The 20,578-nt window shown below is 42.0% G+C and overlaps 1 protein-coding gene across 1 annotated transcript in view; it reads right to left on the bottom strand.

The window, feature by feature from the left end:
- The window catches only part of EIF2B3 (eukaryotic translation initiation factor 2B subunit gamma), a 131,733-nt gene that overhangs the window by 100,153 nt on the left and 11,002 nt on the right, over window positions 1-20,578 (bottom strand). The window contains exons 4-5 of the mRNA XM_074962329.1: window positions 5,206-5,365; window positions 552-663 (exon numbers count right to left, since the gene is read on the bottom strand). Of these exons, the coding sequence (XP_074818430.1) occupies window positions 552-663; window positions 5,206-5,365 (272 nt within the window). The remainder of the gene's footprint in view (window positions 1-551; window positions 664-5,205; window positions 5,366-20,578) is intronic.

Here is a 20,578-nt window from a genome sequence, read left to right as displayed (position 1 = left end):
TAAATGCAATGACAAAACCACCTAGAAAAGCCTCCAATAACAATAGCTGCAATATTCTTTACTAGCCCCACAGAGAACAACTAGCGTTGGCTTGGCAATGATCACAGCCACAGAACACAATTCTAACAGCAAGCACATCAATCGGGAACCAACTGTAACAATTCTGTGACCACCTTGGATATCAATGAGGCAAATTTTTCATTTCCATCAACGCATCCATCACAAATATAAACTATTGAATTTGAACAACATCTGAATTTAGCCACCCTGGCTTTTCTTAAAGAACACATGGCTCTTTCACTCATCCCTTTCTCATGATAATCCTTCTGTTCTTGCCAAACAAGGACACTGGCCAGTTGTAGGTGCAAAATACTTCTCACTGAAAAATAACCTGTGGTTTCATTGCCATTTGTGGGAGCCACCTACCATGCATCAGGAAAAAATCCTTTCCCCCTCCTCAACTTACCCCAGTTCATCTTTCTCCATCAATCCCATCCCCAATTTTTTTCCCCACTCCAAGCTAAATTTCCATTAAGACCCAGAGGGCTTACTTCTGAAGGAGGGATCTCTTAATGACAAGTTCTTCATCCAAGTCAGCTTCATTAGCCATGAAGAGCAACCGCTTTCCTGTGTCATCCACTCCAATGAAGTCGCGCTGCTCCACTGAAGTAGAAAATCAAACACAGCCATTTTACAGTCTTATCTTAATGGAATCCAGGACAACAAGGAGGATTGGTCAAATTGCCCCGGACTTCAAAATACGTAAACATAAGCAGAGATTAACCCATCAAGCCTAAGAACCTGCATTAATGCTCTACAACACACATTTATTTCATCCTTTCAACCATGGTAGCCAAAATGCGGCTCATGAAGATCTAAAACATGGCCCCTGAAACCACCCACATCTTTAATATGAAGATGCCAACTGTGGAGACAGCGGGTCCCAGCATGCAATGCTTCATCTTGATTGAGCTAATGCGTAATTCTCTTCCCTCTTTCTTTACTACTACTTCAATTTGCACTAAAAAGAATCCAGGATAATTAATAGCTCATCCGAGCCAGCGCCTTCTCCTTCACCATAAATCACTCTCCTTTTCTCATATCGCAATTAGCTGGTGAGGAGAGGATTATGGATTTCAGACAAGACTTCACAACTAGTATCCTGTTTTCATACACGTTTTGTTAGTAACAAACATATAGGCTACACACACACACAGCTCCAGACTCCTAATACTTGGATGCCCTAGGACACGTATTGGTTTAAAAAGGGCACCCACCCAAAGGGATACCTAATTTTCACACTATCTATTGTGTCAATTTCTCTCTAGAGTAACGCTACTGAAATCAATGGCAATACACTAGGAGTGACTTTGGCCTAATGGTCTAGAGTACTTTCTTTTTGAACAGTCCGTCCCAAGCACTGCATACAGTGACAGCAAAACTTCATTCTCACAAATCTCTATGGATACGTGTCAAACCAGTTCTAGAGTGAAGAGCTCAGGAGAGCTGGGGGAAAGCCAGTTGGAAGGTGATTTCACTTTGCAATGAATATGGAATGCAACACAACTTTGGTGGTCTCCACAAGCTGTTCCCTTGCCCTGAAGCTGAAAGCACAGGAATATCTGCAATGGCACAATTCTGACACAAGCTTTTCTTTTTCTTCCCAGAGACAGTATTTTTGGTCAAATGCTGGCATATGCTTACCCTCCCCAATTCCTAAAACTCACATCAACCTTGTGTGAGAAGTGAATGCCTTGGGAGAAATAATTTCCTTACGGTCTTCTTTTTTTCCAGCTAAATTGCATTTTAATTCCACTTTTCCTCCTTTGCTTTCTTTCTATTTGCATCTTAATAGCTGCCATAGTAACAGCTACCACCAAAATAAGGCCAAAACTACGTAGCTGTTGAAAGCTTCCCCACTGGCAGCCTTTGATCCAAGTGATCAAGCTAGCTCCTTTCAGAAGCTTCCCCTCTCAAATTAATTATATAGCTAAGGAGCACAAAAATAGGCCCTGAACACACAACATGAAAAATTAAGCACAATTAGGATCAAGCTAACCAACTCACAAAATTCTCGAGAGCACTGGCTCTATTCATTCTAGGCAGTAAATCAAGCTACAAGCCATGGTCCAAATTCTAAGCAGAGATAAACAAATGCCTACTGCACCTAATCCTTTGAAATCCTTGTCTGCACCTACATACAGAATAGCAACAGGTTTCTCAATAAGGGCATCATGCTTCTTAAATTAAAGTCAGATCCTAAGCCATCATCTAGTCTACTGTATCTTTATGTCTGTACAGCAAAGAGCCTGTCTACAATAAAAAATAGAACCATGATTAAAACAGAATTGTGCAACATGGTTGTGGCCAAACAGGTTTTTCTCTTCCCTGTGTGGACAGAAAAAAACGGTATAATAAATGTTAGTGAACTATGTTTTATCCCTAGGAGAAACCTAGATAAAAATGTGCTTTCCCATGCACAGGCAAGAGAGATGATTATTTTTGTGCCGCAGACCAGGCAAAATGGATCACCAAACCCTGTAGTGAAAAAGGACAGTTCTGAAATGCACTGATGTTAACAGGCTGGTTGCAGGCAGATAACTAGTTTAATTAGTCCCTGAGGGAAAGGAAGGGGGAAAAGGGAGAATGTGCAGGAATGGTAACTTAAAGATGACCCACAATGGGGAAAAAAAAATGGACTTGAACCCTGGTCTGTATTTTTATGTTGGATAAAGATGGCTTGAAAGATTTTTGTCCCAATAAAAAATAGTTCTTCTTAGTGTATGTCTACACTACCCACGTTGCAGCGTGGCCGCGGCAGCACTGTGACATGGGCAGTGTTGACACACTTTATAGCCGGGGGAGAGCTCTTCTGGTGATAAAAATCCCACCCCAAACGAGCGGTGGTAGCTTTATCGCCGGGAGCGCAGCTCCCAGAGATACAGTGCTGTCTATATTGGCGCTTTTCAGTGTTTTTTCACACCCCTGAACAACAAAAGTTTTAGCGCTGAAAGTGGCAGTGTAGACACAGCCCTAGAAATCCAGGCTCTGCCTACCTTGGGGACTTTGAGAAGTGGAGAAATGACAACATCACAAGAGAGTGAGGCTGAGCAATTCAGGGGAGGAATTGTTAGTCAAATTTCTAAATCTTTGTTTTTAAACAAACCTATTGAACTCCAATGCCTAATTGACATTTGGGGAAAACGTCTGTTAAAAATTCACCATTCCCACCCCTTTTCGATTCAGGTGAGAGAAATCACAGGCCACATCCATCATGAGGTCATTCCCCAACCCTACGGATCATCGGTGACATTCCTAAGGTCTTTAAGGTAAGAAAAACAAGCAGGAAAGAACCACACCCTCACAATCCTTTCAGTCTTTCTTCATAGATATAAAGGCATAAACAATTATGGTTTAAAATCCTTTGCCCGGGACTGACTAGGGGAGGACAAGGGATCTAGGACATAGAGCCAGGGATGGGAAGAGACAGGACTGAGGCAGAGACCGGGACAGGTTTAAGGCACACATGTTGGGTCTTGCTTGGATGCTTAAATTGCTCACGACAGTCTCAAAAAAATCATGGCAGGCACATTTGGCATGTACGCCTTGGTCTTTGCCTCAATGCCCAGAGATAAGAATAGACTAGCTCAGCACCCGAATACTGGGGTTCATTCTTCATACATCCGCTGCCTGTCTGGGTTACTATCACTCCTTAGGGTCCTACTGTGTTTGCATTGCTTCCTATGACTATGTTCCGCAGACGTTACAGCCAGAAGGGACCATTATGATCACTAGCCTGACCTCCTACATAAGAAGCCAAAGAACCTCACCCAGCACTTGCTGCAGTGACCCCATAACTTGCGGTTGAATTATACCGCACATTTTAAAAAGGCATCAAGGCGCACCAGCATTATTAAAGAAGGTCAGTGGGTTAGCCTCTGTGGCTAACGCCTCTGTTTAAAGCGGACTGCAGCAGCAAATTCGTCCTACAGCTACTCAGTTTATTTCAAACCAGTTCTCTCCAGCAGAGGTATTAAACATCTAGAAATGATAGAAAACGGCCCACAAGGAATAACTATCAGCCTGGGGCGGTCTGGTAGATCTCACCCATCTCTGACTTCTACAGACTTATGAACTGATGGCAACATTCATTGTTAGTTTAACAGAGCTTGCCAGGATTCAGGATCCACGGGCACCCTTAACTGTGGCATTCCCTGAGCTTTGAGTGCTTGACTGTGCAACCTAAATAGCATACTCGCAACAGAGGGTTTTGTAACAATTTTCCAGGGTTTTTAAAAAAGAGCAAATTGTAAAAAAACAGATTCCATCACGTGGCATCGTGTGGACATCCACATGGCTCATCAGCAGGGTTGCCACCTTTAGATGTACTGAACAGACCTCCACCACATGAGCTAATGGAGTAAAACTGATAGCAACAGTAGCTTGTCAAAGCTGTCCCTGCCCCGCTTCAGTCCTGTCTCTGCCCCATCCCTCACTCCATGTCCCAGACCCATTCTCCTCACCTAGTCAGTCCCTGTCTCCTTGGGCTTCTCACCACAGTTCTAGGCTCCCCTTCTCTGGCTCTTTGCCCAGACCCTTTTTGCCCAATGGGGCAAAAACTGCATGTCCCCTGTGCCTATGTCTTAGGAGACAGCCTTTAATTACATGATCACATACTATTCTTCCCACAGGATCCTTGCCTCTCTCAGTGTCTGGGCTGGACCGTGCTCACTTAATGAGCTCTTTCAGATTTCGTTCTACCCTCACTGCTCGATGTGCAGCTGCAGGTTTATTTAGCGCCATTTCTTAACTTCTGAGTGCTTGACTGTGAAACTGTAATAACGCCCTTCTAAGGTGGCATTTTGTAGTCATTTATCTACCCTCGCTGTATAAAGCAGTGTTTCTTTCAGTGGCCTTCAGGGGAGGGATGATCCAAGCTTTCATTTCAGTCCTATTCCCTGTCCTTAAATCCTTTAGTCTAAAGCAGTAGCCGAACAAAATAGTTTAAGCTGTCTTCTTTTAAAGCCCCTCCATCTTGGGGCACACATTAAGGTCACCTGGTGGCTTGGCCCTTCCATTCTCAAATGGTGTAATATTATTGTTATTCTTTTGTATGACTTTAGTGCCTTGGAGCCAGGACCCCATTTTGCTGGATTTTTAGTTTGCTCATGTGCACTGAGTAGGAAGAACAGTTAGTCTACGTACCTGGCTTTTTCTTCCCTTTCTGTCCTGGTACCATTTCTGTGGGTTCATGAGCTTTTTTCATCAACATGGAGAGTGTCGCGTCATGAGCTCGAAACAGATCCACCACCTCATGTAAAGCAACATCTGTGATCAGATCACAGCTCAGTACCAAGACATCAGTCTGCCAAAACACAGAAGAAAAAACAAACATTTCAAAGACACAAAATACCACATACTTGTCAACTTGGGATGCCTTAGCAACAAAGAGTCTGTAATGTTTCATGGCTTTCTCATTTGAGATCCACATTAAGCCACCAGACAGAGTTCCGGGTGTATGTTTTTACTGGCATGAAGAGGATATCTAGCGGTAAGGTTACTGAATTTGTTACCATTGCCAGCACACATCCAAGAATGGGACATAAAGCTCATGCAAGCATCCAATTTGTCATCCTCTCTTTGCAACCCAAGGAGCAGGATTATGGACACACAGATGAGTTCACAGCCTTCAGTGCTGCCATTAAGTTCTGCAACACTTGCCATGGCTATATTAAGTTAATTAATAATAATGACCTTTCTGGAGTAATCTGAGTAGTTAACTTCCCATCTTGCCTAAACAATTTTAAAATGTATTTAAATGAAGTCACTCTTATTGGAAAATCAAATGCTGGACAAATCTGGCACCTGATTTACTCAGACATCACACCTCGGTTTGCTCACTTTATAAGTATGCCTTCTAAAAGCCAACATCGTCCTGCAGCAAATTTTAATAAGCAAACTCCTATTACATTTAACTTTGATCTCAAAGGATCCCAAAGTGCATTGCAAACTATACAAGAGAACCACTTCACTCACCACTGAAGTACAGCCACTTCTGAGGTGAAACACAACCGATTCCCCGCTATTGCCAATTACAGATACGCATGTCAGACCAGATGCTCTCTTGTTTAGGATCCGCTTTCAATTTCCTATGAGTGGCAGAATACCTACTTTTCCAAAACCAACTAGTCAGACAGCTATCCTCACCTCATTTAAATTGCTCTTAACACCCTATTTCTAGAGTTTTGCCAACAGAAAAATTAGTGAGTTTGGACTTTATTTATTAATCAATCATTTTGCTACTAAATGGCATAATCACAACATTATGTTTCAGGGACACAGTTCTCCTTCCCTCCCTGGTGTTTGTTATTTTCATTTTTTCATCAGTCCATCATTTACTATGTAAGCTCTCTGGCACAGAGACACTGATGTTTTTTGTGAAGCTCCTACCACACGATACGTCACTGTGATAGGAGTTGAATTAATTCAGCCAATATTTCTACTTTAACTGTGAACACCACATCAATTCAAAGAGAAAACATGAGTGTGCTCTTTTTAGTTTGGATGGGATTGCAAGATAGCCCTTTATCCGATATTAGGAGATGCAAAAGTCATAACTAGGAATAACTTTGAGGTCTGATATACTGAAGGGCCTGCAGAGTCTTTCCCCAAAAGGGTTTGGAGATTTTCAGGTGTTCACCTGTCACTTCGGAGACTGTGACACAGCTACAGTGTTAGCAGGCTGCACATGGAGATGGCTGGTACTGTGCATGGCCATGCCTATCATTTGTAGCATAGGTTATCTGCACAAATAAATTATTATGAAGATTATGGCCCCTTAGTTTGAAGGGATAACATCCAGGTTGGAGGTCTGACGGGTCCAAATTGTGACCTACCTCTCTCCGTCTAATATTGCTTTTCAAAATCCATATTTTATATGGAGGTTTCGCCTAGGAGAAATGCTATGATTATCTCATCTGAAAAACAAACCAAACAATCCAATGTCAGCTGCCCTCCACTCAAGAGCAACTCTACATCAGCAAACCAATATGTACAAGCAACGATTTCAGCCTCCAGCTCCAGCTGCAAAGAGTGAAACACGCAATGAATGTTACATACTCTGAAAGACAGTCAGTCTTTCTAAGCTGTAAAACTTCCAGATATTTGGTTTTCTGCAAGAGCATGAATTTAGTCGCAATACTTTCAAAGAAGGGCAAGGATTTGTCAACGGCGTTTAAAAACAGACCAACTTTTCTTCTTCTACCTGATTTTGTAGAGGGAAAGGAGCCCTGTTTAAATCTAAATGCATTCACAACGATGGTGAATAAAGAGACAGACCAGACATATTGTAAGGAACGACTATCTTGACTTGTAAAACAAATCTCATAATTATTTTACATTTTACTAAGTGCTTTAATCTATCATTGTAGTAAACTGCCAACAAGCCTTTCGTAATTGTGAACAGGCCCCTGGGTTTTTCCCCTCTCTCACTTTAGGACGAGCTTTTGCAAAGACTGAATGCAAGACCCCTGAGGAGCACAGGGGAACAGAACCACCAAATGTCTGGTTGCCATCTGTTCTACCCATTTACTCTCCCAATATGTAAATAAACGTCAGCGAGCACAGGGACCAGTGAAACACACAGCTGCTCTGTAAAGCCCACATTTCTGCCTCTCCTCCTGATGAGCAAAGCGCTGGCCTCAGAAGCATGCTGAGAATACACCGTGAAAGGCTCTTTGGGGACTCAACAGTCTCCCCTTTGAAACCCCACTCCCCCCATAAATAAAGCCCTCACTGTCTAATGGATGCACTTTTTTCCAGCATTGAACCCATGAAAGAATAAACTAATGGCTGAATGAAAAAATAAACCCTACTAGCACCCTCGGAGAAGTGTGTGTTTTTCTTTACTGTCTTAAGGCTGGTGCAGTAGAAAGAAAACAAATGGCTCAGCTTGTATTTGTTCAAATATGTACTCCATAGACGTACTCTAAGTACAGTGCACAGGCCTGACAAAGCATCGATATAAAGGAGACATACTGTATGCACACATGGGCATTCACGTCCCTTAGCACTCGATTTAATGAATTATGTAAACACTGAACACACAACAAAATCTTAATGAAATTAAATGCAACACTGATTACACAAACATGATAAGCAACATGAACTGATTAAAAAAAAAAACAACCCAGCATGTGTCATACTTAATAAGCACACACCCTGCAAGCTCAGTCACTACAAGGGAAAGAAAAAAACAAGCAACTTATTATTCAGACTGGGTCGATAAAAGATGAGGTGAAGATAGCCCAGTCAGGGATGATGGTCCAGTGATTAGAGTGGTAGCCAGGGACTCAGGAAACCCTGGCTCCACCAAAAATCTCCTGTGTAACTTTGGCTAAGTCATTCAGGGCTTGTCTACACAATGCTTTAATCTGTGCCAGCATGGGGGGTAAATTCTAATGTGCACCAGCATGTGTGCACTAACTGGCTTGTATGGATGCTGCTGTTGTATATTAAAAGTTCCCTGGTGTACATTAATATAGTCCAGTTTCAAAACAGGACTACATTAATACACACTAAGGAACTTTTTAGTGCGTGCCAGCAGGGTCCACGTGGACTAGTTAGTGAGCGAGATGCTGATGCACATTAGAATTTACACCCCCCTGCAGGGGCGCATTAAGGTACAGTGTAGACAAATCCTTTGTTTCTCAAATGTTTAGTTCCCCATCTGTAATATGGGGATAACAGTACTTCCCCACAATGCATTATAATTGTGATGTATCCAGATACGAGAGGGGGCATGTAAGTATTCGTCTTCTTCTGTGTGGCTTAAGGACAGCAATGTTAAATGTCCAAGTCTAGGTTGGCGATCCAATTGATTGCTTCAGGTGATGGGGAGTGGATGGCAGAAATACCATCAGGATACGATCGTTGGGGACACTGTTCACAAGGTGTTCCATAGTTCAGTCTCTTTCCACAGCCGCAAATAGAATGGTGTCTCAGCCGCCATTTATGGAGGAGGTAGGGAGGTGCATCTGCCATGTGATGTGCAGAGGCAAATCACAGTGGATCATATTTTTCATGGGGGAGAAAAGCCACTGGTTTCTTCAGTTGGGTCCTTGATCAGCAATTTGTTCATGACGTGAATCCTTCCACTTTGCTTGCCATCGATCTTTGGGGGAAACCCGGAGTTGTCAAGCTCTTGCACTGCAAGCCAAAAAGGTTTTCTGAATTTGAGTCAGACTCTTGGTATATTATGTAGGTCTTCATGTGTTGAAAGATCCTTGTTCCCTTGAATACAATGGAACTCCCAAAGGATTCTCATAATAAGTAAATCCCGTGCAGCCATAACAATGTCCTCAGCATAGATAAATTTCCGTGACGACTTTCAGGGAAGGTCGCTGGTGACCTGGTCACCAAGGAAAATGCAAAACCATTTTCCAAACTCTTGGGAAGAATTTTACCATTGCATTGCATGAGATCATTTTGATGGCTTTCAAGAGAAGGGCGTTCCTCCATACGGTGTCATAGGTGGCAGATAAGTATAAGAAAGCTGCCCCAGTCTTAAGTTTTCACTGGAATCCCACCTTGATGCATGTTTTTAAAAGGCGAATACTTGGTCGGTGCAGCAGCAGCCTAATCGGAAACCCAATTATTCATTCAGCAACATTGCTTCTACAAGCGGCATAATCCGTGCCAGTACTATTAGGAAAGTATTTAAAATGTATTTATCCATCACACCTTACCACACCAGGCATCAACAGGAGGACAGAATGCAATCCAAAACATCAAGATATTCATGGAAGTTTAGATGCCATGGTGACAGGCATCTTAAAAAAAACTTTAGTGTGAAGTTCTTGCCAATATGTCTTCTTAAACCCTGCCCACCATGGGATGCCTACACAATGAAGAAAATAAATCCCCAAAAGAGCATCTTAAGATTTCAACACGAGATTGATTTAAAAACAGAAAACATATTTTGAAATGGAACTAATTCACAATATAGATCAAAGGAGGCATACAACAACTATATAGTGCGATATCCCAGCTTAAATCAAACCCCTTGGATTTGCTCACACCCTGCATACAATGGACACTGCTAAAAACTCAATGTCCTACTCAGCAGTAATTGAAGTATCTCTCCTGTTGTAATAATAGGAAGATATCAAGGTAACCACAGGCTACTGGCAGGGAATGTTCAGTTTTTAATAGCATCCATTATAGTTTTTCTATCAAGTAAAGTTACAGAAAAAGGGCTGGACCTTTGTAGACTAAAAACAGCCACCTAAACACGAGTCCAAAAAATGAGAAAACATATGCTACAAGGAAAATCTCTAATTCAGACAAGATCAGGGTTAAGAGAAAAAGAACAAATTTCAGTAGTTGCATTAACATACAATTAAAATTAACACACAACCATCAGGGGGAAAAAGAAGAGGAGGACTAGTGGCACCTTAGAGACTAATCAATTTATTTGAGCATAAGCTTTCGTGAGCTACAGCTCACTTCATCGGATGCATACCGTGGGAACAAACAGTTTCTAAGGGAACTAAAGAAAGACATGTTAAATGCAAAAAATTATGGTAATGCAAGATTACAGTTGAGATGTTACAGGAACAAAAGGCAGGAAGTTGAAAGGTTTGGTTTCTACAGCAAGCACAACTCAAGTTATTTGAACAAATGAAATATTTTGCTTTACTTTATATGGCATTCATACTTTAATATAGTACAGTATAACCAAAACGGGGCCAAGTTACAGTTACTGTTGGAATCAGGTCTTTGATGTTCCTAATTTTTGGGAAGGCAAAATCTTAACAATATGTTGCATTATCATCAGATTTTGTATCAAGTGTCCCTGTAATTCTAAAAATGGAGGAAAGAGAACAGTTCTGCTGTGGGCAACTGCTTCGACTAAGCACCTGCCTTCCATAGGAACTGCATTACCCACCACGGCTCAAGTTAAGAATCTAATTGCATCCAAGGAGATAGCAGAGCCTGCTGCCCCCTCAGTCTCTAAAGATCCCCTCCAATAACCACATCCATGACCTTTTTAGGGTATTTGAGGCTCTTTGGCTGCTGCTGTAAGTGCAGCAGGGAATCTGTACGTAACCTTCTGCTTTGATTTTTCAGAATCTATAGGACTTTGTTACTTACTCACTGAAACGTCCACCTTTGGTGGGGAATTCTCACTGCTACTCAATGGCAGCATTTAGCACCAAGCCAAGATTTCCTATCTAGTAATAAAATAAAATAAAAAATGGTCACCGGCTGTGCACTGAGCCTCAAGCGCTAGAGTTTACTGGTACTCTAGAACGTTAGCCACTCCTGTGAGTATAACCTCAAGCAGTTTAGGAGGATAAATTCTGTCCTACAAGGTTGGCTCTTTCTAATGGGGACCCAACGCTTAGGCTCTAGCCTGAACATCTGCAACGCAATTTTACAGCCCCACAGCCCGAGCCCTGAGAACCCGAGTCACCTGATCCGGGCCAGCCGTGGATGTTTAATTGCTCAGTAGATGTACCCCGAATCAGAAAACTGTTCTTCCTCAGCGGGCAGGGGATGAAGACTTAAGAAGAGTCCAATCCCTTAAAAAAAAAAAAAAAGATATAGTTTCTTCTGGAAAAAGCGGAAGAAATAGGGAAAGTACCAGGAGCCAGGACAGGCCCCTGAACTCCCAGGTGAAGCTGTCTTGAGGCCATGTAACCACTTTCACCTATATAACCTGCCCATTTCACTGCCTGTCCTCTGCCACAGTGGGCTGAAGGAAAGCCACCAAGGGCTTGGGAGGAGACCCAAAGCCTGTCCTTTAGTACGGATCATCCTGCCCACCATCTCAGGAGGGATCTCACAAGGCAAACACTGTTCTATCTTATCCCAACGTCTCAAGAACAGCCATGCAAAACTCCAATTTTTTAAAGTTCACACAGGCAGAGAATAGGAATGAGTCGTTTCAGCCCAGAGTATATTACCAAAATTGACATCTGGGATGGAAAAGATAACTTAAAAAAACCCTAAGCACCTGAAAACAGGAGGTTAAGGATGAGCATATCGAGTTCATGAATGTATGCTCTCAAAACAGAACTTCAGTATAGTGACGTTATTATTCAAATGTGGGAAACCACAAGATTTGAAGTCTGGAAAACATACCTTACAATACATTCATTTCTCTGCTCTTGACAAATGCAACCTTTCCCCACTTCTATCCATTCAGGATGCTGCTGCAAAGATCATTTTCCTATGACCAAGTCAATCCTCTCTTTGCATCCCTTCGCTGGCTAATCCTTCTCTATGCATCAAACATAAGTGACTCGTCTTCATTTTCAAGGCTCTTCACAGCCCATCGCCACCCTCCCTAGCATCTCTCACTACTTTGATGTTGATTCCTGCCTCCAATTAGCCCATGATACCAGCCTCCATTGCCCACTTGTTCAATTTGTGCTTTCTCCTATGCTGCCCCTATGCTTGCGAGGAGCTGCCCATAAATATCCAGAATGCTACCTCATTATCTTCCTTCAAAACCTGCCTACAAACTCCTTTCTGTGATGCCTACAAAAAACTTGATGCTGGTTAGCCCACCAGTGGGCTGAGACCATAGCCTGTCATCCTGGCCAATCCTGTCTCATTGGGTCCTTGTATTCCCCTGTCCATATCCATCTGTTGTCCCCTGTCTGATCTTCAGAGTGCAAGCTGTTTGGGGGCCAGGGATCATCTTTTTGTTCTGTTTTTACAGCATCTTGCACAATGGGGTCCTGACCTTGACCCCTTGATTAGGGCTCCAGGCACTACAATAATACAGATTAATAACAATAAAGGAGATCAACTTATTTAGCTAATTGGGGAAAAGATTAAGAGGGGATTTGATCTCAGTCTGTAACTGCTGACACAGGGAGCAGACATCTAATAGCAGGAGGGCTCTGTAATGGAGCAGACACAGGCATAACAAGATCCAGTGGCTAGAAACTGAAGCCAGCAAAGTTCAAACTGGAAATAAGAAATATTTAAGAGTGAGGATAAACAACTACTGGAACAAGTTATCAAAGGATGTGGTAGAGTCTCCCTCATCTGGAGTCCTTAAATCACGATTAGATGTTTTTCTGAAAGATATTGTCTAGCACAACCACAAGATGTTGGGATAAATGCAAGAATCACTAGGTGGAATTGTCTAGCCTGTATCATGCAGGTCAATCCAGATGATTGTAATGGTCCCTTCTGACCTTCAAATCTATGAATATAAAACAGCAACAGCATGCAAGATGAAAAGACACATAAGTAACAGAGGCCTCGAAGATCATTTCTTCAGTCATTATCAGTTTGATTCTAAAATAAAATACGCTGCTTTTGGGAGGTGCAGGGGAGAAGGAATACGTTTATCTCCCAGATCAAACCCTCAAAGAAGTCACTGTGCAAAGAACAATTTCAGCTTTGCTTTGACGAACAGAAGCACCATGGCCTTGTCAGTTCCACGTTATATTCTAGGCCAAATGAATCACTGAGACCTTGAAACGTACTCAACTGTATAGGGCTTTCAGAATGTCCTCCTTTGAACCAAGAGCTATACCTTCCCCCAGAACTGTCCATGATGACATGACTGGCCTGTACAGGAATAAAGAGAGCTGCCAGAGAGATAAATCAAAATTATGGGTGCTCAACCACCGATGTAATCCAACCCATTGTTCTGCTGTATCCACTCTCTTTGAATATTCCTAAACCAGTTTGTTCTCCAGGTCAGCTGTCCAATTTTCCACCACGTTTGTTATTAAATAAGGCTTTGAAATCTTCATAGTTTTCTCCAACATCATGCAGCTTTCCAGAGTCCTCAGATTTCTTGTCCAAAGTGATTAGTGAGGCCTAAATGACAGAAGAATGCAAGAATTTCTTCAGATAAATCTGGTACTTGGTGAAGTGTCACTTCTCCAGTGTCTGGCCGAGTAAAAACAAATGCAGAAATAACTAGGTCCCGACCAGACACACAGCTGAATTCTTGAGCAGCAATTTCAGTTACCCTCAACGTGACCTTCAACAAGGTAGAAGATCATGGAAGAAGAGTAATAAGTAAAGGGCATCCTCAATCTCATACCATTGAGATCATGTCTTTCCCCATCATCACCATTTAACTACAGCTGGTAACAGCACCAAACTGCAAATTCAGAAAGAAGGAGAATCCCTTTTGGGGGATCATTATGAGGACATGTGTTCATTTTGTTGTCACCTACTCCCCCACTCACTTTCCAACAAACTTGGACTACCTAAACATAAGGTTAACATGTAATTTCCCATTACATTGTTTTTATTTTCCTCAGTTTAACTCTTGGATCTCAATTCTTCTGTTTATTTGTGATCAATTTAGTGCTTATAAAAAATGCCACTCTTCATGATAACCGGAATTGGTGGACAGAGCCCAGCAAAGCAACAAAAGCCTTCACCCCCCAGGTAACGAATTGGCCAATGAACCCAGAAATCAATCATTTACAGGGAACAAAAAATGAACGATCAGGGACAGAGTGAAGGTCAAAAGATAAAAAATGAAGGCACTGGATGGGGACACCAAGCAGAGAAACCTAGACAATGACCACTGCTCCGAGGTGGCATCGCAGGAGCCCATGTACACCACCCAAGTGAACTGCCAGTCGCACAGAACAAAGTTCTCTATTTTTCTTGATAACAGGAACAGCATGGACAACTCTCATCCTAAATATGGCCCCAAACCTGACTTGAAGGGCCCAAATCTAGGGTGAGAGAATAGTTAGGTCTCCAAGGCTCATTCAACCCTTGGCCTCTCCACTGAGATGGCCAAGAAGGTTGCCAATTACTGGCAGCAGTGTCTGAGATATTGATACATTTGTGTAAGAACACAAGAACAGCCATACTAAGTCAGACCAAAAGTCCATCTAGCCCAGTATCCTGTCTTCCAACAGTGGCCAATGCCAGGTGCCCCAGAGGTGATGAACAGAACAGGTAATCATCAGGTGATCCATCCCCTGTCTCCCATTCCCAGCTTCTGGCAAACAGAGGCTAGGGACACCATCCCTGCCCATCCTGGCTAACAGCCATTGAACTAGATTGTGTAGACTGTGAACTAACATTGTATAGATTTTTACACCCTCATAACAGCAAAATATCTCCTGGGAACAAGGTCAAACTAAACTCATTTCATACAAGCCTCTGAATATGCATCAAATGCAACAACTTTTGATCACTACAAATATGGATTTGAACAAGCAACCTAGAAGTGAAAGGTTCCGTATTCCATTATCAACCTCAGAGCCATACAGTCCTTTACTCTCAATTCCCTTAAAACATTTCGTCTGTATACCTCCATGAAAGCTGGATATAAATATTTTTTAATAGAGGAGTTCCAAATGGGATTTATTCAGATTAATTTTTACTTAAGACTTTTTATGTTTAAAATATTCCCATTTCAGTCATATTAATTCTTCCTAAAACACACATTGCAATAAAATATTTATACAAAAGTTGTGATTTATTTTAAATAAGGAAAACATTAGATGATTGCAAAGGCTTCACTGATAAAGAGGAAGACTATTTTAACTTCTGCTGTTTATACCATTAAATGAAAACTATAATGGTAGCACACAAAGTCTGCACTGCTATGGAATAAAATCATTAATTTTTCAGGATCACTTTAGCAAAGCTATTTTAATTAGATACTTTTGTAAAAAGTCCACTACTTTTGCAATTCAAATACCATCTTGTTTGTGAAACTCACATGGAAGTGTACAGGAGTGTCTAGATGGAAAAACATTAACATGGGCAAAAAATATCGACAATTAAAATCTATAAAGGACTTCCAAGTGCAAACAAGCTTCAGAGAGGTACAGTCTAGTGGACTCAGCACAGGACTGGATGCCTGGAACTTTAGGCCCTCAGAACAAGTGATGGGGCCATCTAGTGACTCCCTCTAAGACCTTGCAAATAGCTGTTAAACTCCCTGCTTCATTTCATCTTCCCCACATGAGATTTTGTGAGGACTCAGCGTTTGCAAGGCACTGTAAAAGCATCAAGAGTCATTGTAATTATTCACAGCTCTGCAGGTTAATATCAATTGCCTCATGCAAGCTTCTAACATTTTGTTGCTAATCCACAGTAAACAGGTAGCAAAATAAGTAGCCATACCATTTTAAAGCTGTGCAACTTTGGGGTTGTTGATTTGTTTGTTTAAGTTTGGAAAAACAATTTAACTCTGGAAATGTGCCAGACAGAACACGATTAGAGGGAGCCTTGTATATAGCCACCGAACAGGTACAAGGACAACAGCACGGCTTGCTTCCCCCACACAGCGTCACCAGCCTGCTTCAGAGGCCCATGGAGCAGGAACGGGGGGCAAGAGCTGCCTGTCAGTATCTGTACTTCACCACTAAGACGGTCAGCTGCGGTGACTGTGGTTTGGGATGTCCACTGTCCATTAGGAATTGGACAATGACATAGAACCCACAATTCATTTCACCCAAGCCATCCAACAGCCATCAGACAGTGGTAACTCTTAGTCACTTCTGCCTTGGCTGGATTTGAGGCCGAGACACAGGTGAACACTACACATCCACTGCCAACCCCTTGAGCCATCTAGTTCTTCTGTGCAGCACATTAATGTCATGTGAAAAGCAGAACAGTCTCTTTGGAGTCATCAAAACAAAGGGGTGAGACAAGGCTTTTTTATTTGCATTTGCTGACAGCCATGCTGAGGAGACTGGTGAAATGCTTTTAACTGAGCTAAACATTCTGCTTATCAAGTTTAAAATTAAGTGCTGCTTAGAAAAAGATCCTGTTTGCCTTCTTATAGATGAATGTCACTCGGTTTTTTTATTTCCACTGACAGTACAAAAATATATATCTGTATATTACGGGGATTCAAGTTTTTCTTTCCACTGTCACCAAATGTTGCTCAACTGTACAAGGAGGATTCAGATTCCCCCTTCCAGCCAGTACAGTGAGTTTACTTACATCATGTGTTTGGAAAGGAGATTTTTCAACAGAGGAAGTGAAGCGCTTCGCCATGCTGTCCAAGACTACACGGATCAGTGACCCTCAGCAGCATACAGACCACCACTGTGACATCACAATTTCCACAACATGGCTCAAAAAGATGCACATACCAGGAGAATCTGGAGTTTCAATCTTTGTTTATTTGTTCGGGGAGGGAATTTTTTTCCGTAATGGCCGGCTTTCATTACAATTTTTGGAAATTTTACTTTCGAAACTGGGAAAACCAGGTGGACCACCTGAGACGGAACATTTCATATGCAAGCACTTACCGGAGATAGTAGCAGAAGGCATGCTGATTAGTTCACAGTATATTAGTCAGGGCTTCCGTTAACGCAACTAAGGGCTCATCAAGGAAAATGTGAAATCATTTCATTGCTATTACTCTCCTAGAATGTCACATTTTAACAGGTGGCCAGAGTATAGTTGGGTGACACAATGGAAAGGAAAGCTTAAAAAGATGAAAAGATATGGACTTAGTGAAGACAAGTGTTTCACACAGGTATACCCACCCTCCCTCCGCCCAAAACCCAGATTTCATTACTAACCAGGTTTCTCAACCTGCCACCTAGACGGCTCCAGCCTGAGAGGGTGGCACCAGACAGCAACCGCATGGGGCTGATGAAACCTGGCATCAAAACAGGGTGGCCAAAAATGAGAGAAGCCTCAGTTTAAAAAGAACTCATTTTTAAATTACACTCTCAAAAAGAAATGATGATCACAGAAAGTTTTGAAGCAGTTTTGATAAATGGCACAAGCAGCTCAAAGGATTAACCCAGAGGAGGTGATTGCATCAAGTGCCTGCCAGAACACTACAGGCAAACACAACATCATGAATTTGGTGTTGGTGAGTTACCCAACGGAGAGGCTAAAATTTTACCTTTGCTGTAGCCCTTGCTTTGGAAGAACCACAATTTAGAAGATTCTTCCTCCCCATTTAAGATAAAAAAAAACTTTCAAAACTTATTTTTTCTAAGTGTAGTACATTGAAAGTACCTCTAAGAGCTCAACACTATGGTATCCTTTATAGCTTTTAATTAGAGTTATTAAAACTGCTTTTCTGTTGCAAAAAATGAGAGGCAATTCAGAGAAGCCCAGCACAAAAAGGACTGTGGAGAGATTGACTTGTAAGAAAATTAAACAGGAGGTAAATATGTATAGCTTAGCTACATGGCAACTAAGTGAGAAAATAACCATCTACCAGCAGCTGTACAAGGGAACATAACTAAGAGTGATGGGACGAAATCAACGGAAAGAAAATTTAAGCTGAATATTAGAAAAAATCCATCCTAACCACAACAACTAGTAGACTGTGGAACAATCCCTCCAGGGAAGTGGTGGAAACACCTGTTGGCAGACCCTGAAACTACACTGAACAAAGCACTGGGAAATGTATGGAATGGAGCTACCCTACCTAGCCCCGATGGCTGGATTAGATGACCTAATAGCAGGGCTTGAAAAACCATTCACTCACACCAGCTGAGCGGGAAGCCCGCCCTGTTGAAAAGGGACATATATCAACTACTTCAAAATCTAAGCTTTCTGAACATGTTAACAGAGATCAAAAGAAATTAAAAGCCAGTCTAGTTCTTTTGCTTGTGAAGGTAACCATGTAAACATGAACCACCTGTAAACCAATGCAGTATCATCCTCCTGAGTCTGCAGCACACACCACCACCATCTTTCCTGCTGCTAAGACCTTTGCCAAGTAGCAGGTGTGAAACTGACAGGACTCATCAGTTTCACTGGTGATATTCAGATTCACATCAATTTTATACTCCAGAAGTTGCTGGCTTGGTAAAAAGCCTTGGGCAGCAACATAGGTAAGCATTAGAAACAGATACCGGGGAGGAGTCAAAAAAACCAAACAGAGGCTGGGGAAGGTCTAATGGAGACCTCCTCCTGGGTGACCCCACCAGCAGACAACAAGCACCAGAGGTAGAGAAGAAACAGAAAGCACCTTCCCCATTCTAGCAGCTACAAGAGTGCAAAGTTCCAAATTTATAAGACCAAGTTCAGCATCTCTCTTAATTCCTGGTAGCTGGTGCCAGGACAGCCAGGCTCATTTGCTGGACCTCACACATGACACTCCTTTCTTATCTCTCCCCACTCATCTTATGAATTTACCTCTGAATTAGGAGAGGTCTTAAATGTTTCAAAATCTGCCTAATAGGTCTTCTCCATCCCTAACTCTATAACCATGCTATCTTCCCCCACGCTAACCTTGTAGAGCAAATCTTCTTGTTGCTGATCTTTAAAACTTTAAATGATTCTACTACTACCAGTAACTGAGATTACATAATTTAGGTGCATTAAACAAATAGTGACTGGGCCATGATCTGACAAATGCTGACACATAAGCACCATTACTCCTATGAATAATTCCAGAGAAATCAAATTCCAACAAAGATTCCAGAGATTCAGATTCTGATAAAGATGCCAATCACTGTGTACAAGTCCCTTCTACTTAGCCACATGTGGCTATCCTTTCTGAAAGTAATGTTGCTACTTATGAGGCAGCTATTGTTTTGAAATACTAATAGATTTGCTTGCCTGACCAATATTAGGGACTTACATTAGTGATTCCAAAGCTGGAAATATGATCCTTTGAGTTGCTGAGGACCTCCTGCAAGGTGCCGAGTACTTTCCGCTCCCATGGCCACTTAACAACCAGAGTCAGGCTCTACAGTCTTACTGTAAGACCATTTCTATTATAAACTTGGTTTTGATCAAACTCTAACTCAAATTAAAAATTTTCAAACCTAAAACATTGCATGCTTCATTTTACTCCAGAGAATTTGGGGAAAGTTAAGGATTAATCAGACCAGCAGGTTTACAGTTAAGAGTCTGAAAAAAAAACAAAAAAAAACAGTATTCCTTTTATTTTTGAAAACTGTTCATTTTTTGTCTGCTCACAACTCAAATGGATTGGCCTAGTCCATGCTTACTTAAAAGTTATTTTCACATTTATCCCCAATGAAAACCAGGACTTTGGATGACTTAACTTTTTAGAGTGCCTATTCTTTAGAAGTTTAGTTATTTTTCCAATAACAAAGTCTAGAGGCATCCTGGCAAAGCAAGTGCCACCTGCTTCATATATCCAGAGAGCAGGGAAGACAGACAGACACACACAGATATTCTACAGCCCAGTGGTTATAGCACTGACCTGGTAGGTGAAGACAAAGGGTCCAGCCCCTCTGGTCCAATCACTGTTTAATTACTCATGCAAAGAGGAACAGCTTCGAGAGGAGAGATTGAGGCAGCCACACATCAGACTCTCCCATAGCTCAGTGGTTAGCACTCTCCTGAGAGGTGGGAGACCCCTGTTCGAATCTTCTCCCCCGCTCAGGCAGAAGAAAGTGAATCTTCACCTTCCACATCCCAAACAAGTGCTCTATGCACTGACCTAAAGGTATAAGGTGGGCCCCACCACCTCTTCCCACTTTTGTGCAGTGAGGCAGGTGCCTAACTCATTCCTGAAAGAACCTACTTGAGCATCTAAGGCACCTGACTCCAAGAGAGGGGTTCCCATTCATGGATCACTAGCAGCAGTAGGGGCCTCCCTGCCACCTGGACTCAG

The sequence above is a fragment of the Natator depressus genome, chromosome 8 (assembly GCF_965152275.1).
Source record: "Natator depressus isolate rNatDep1 chromosome 8, rNatDep2.hap1, whole genome shotgun sequence".
Classification (NCBI taxonomy): domain Eukaryota; kingdom Metazoa; phylum Chordata; order Testudines; family Cheloniidae; genus Natator; species Natator depressus.
This window is presented reverse-complemented; position numbering and strand designations above follow the sequence as displayed.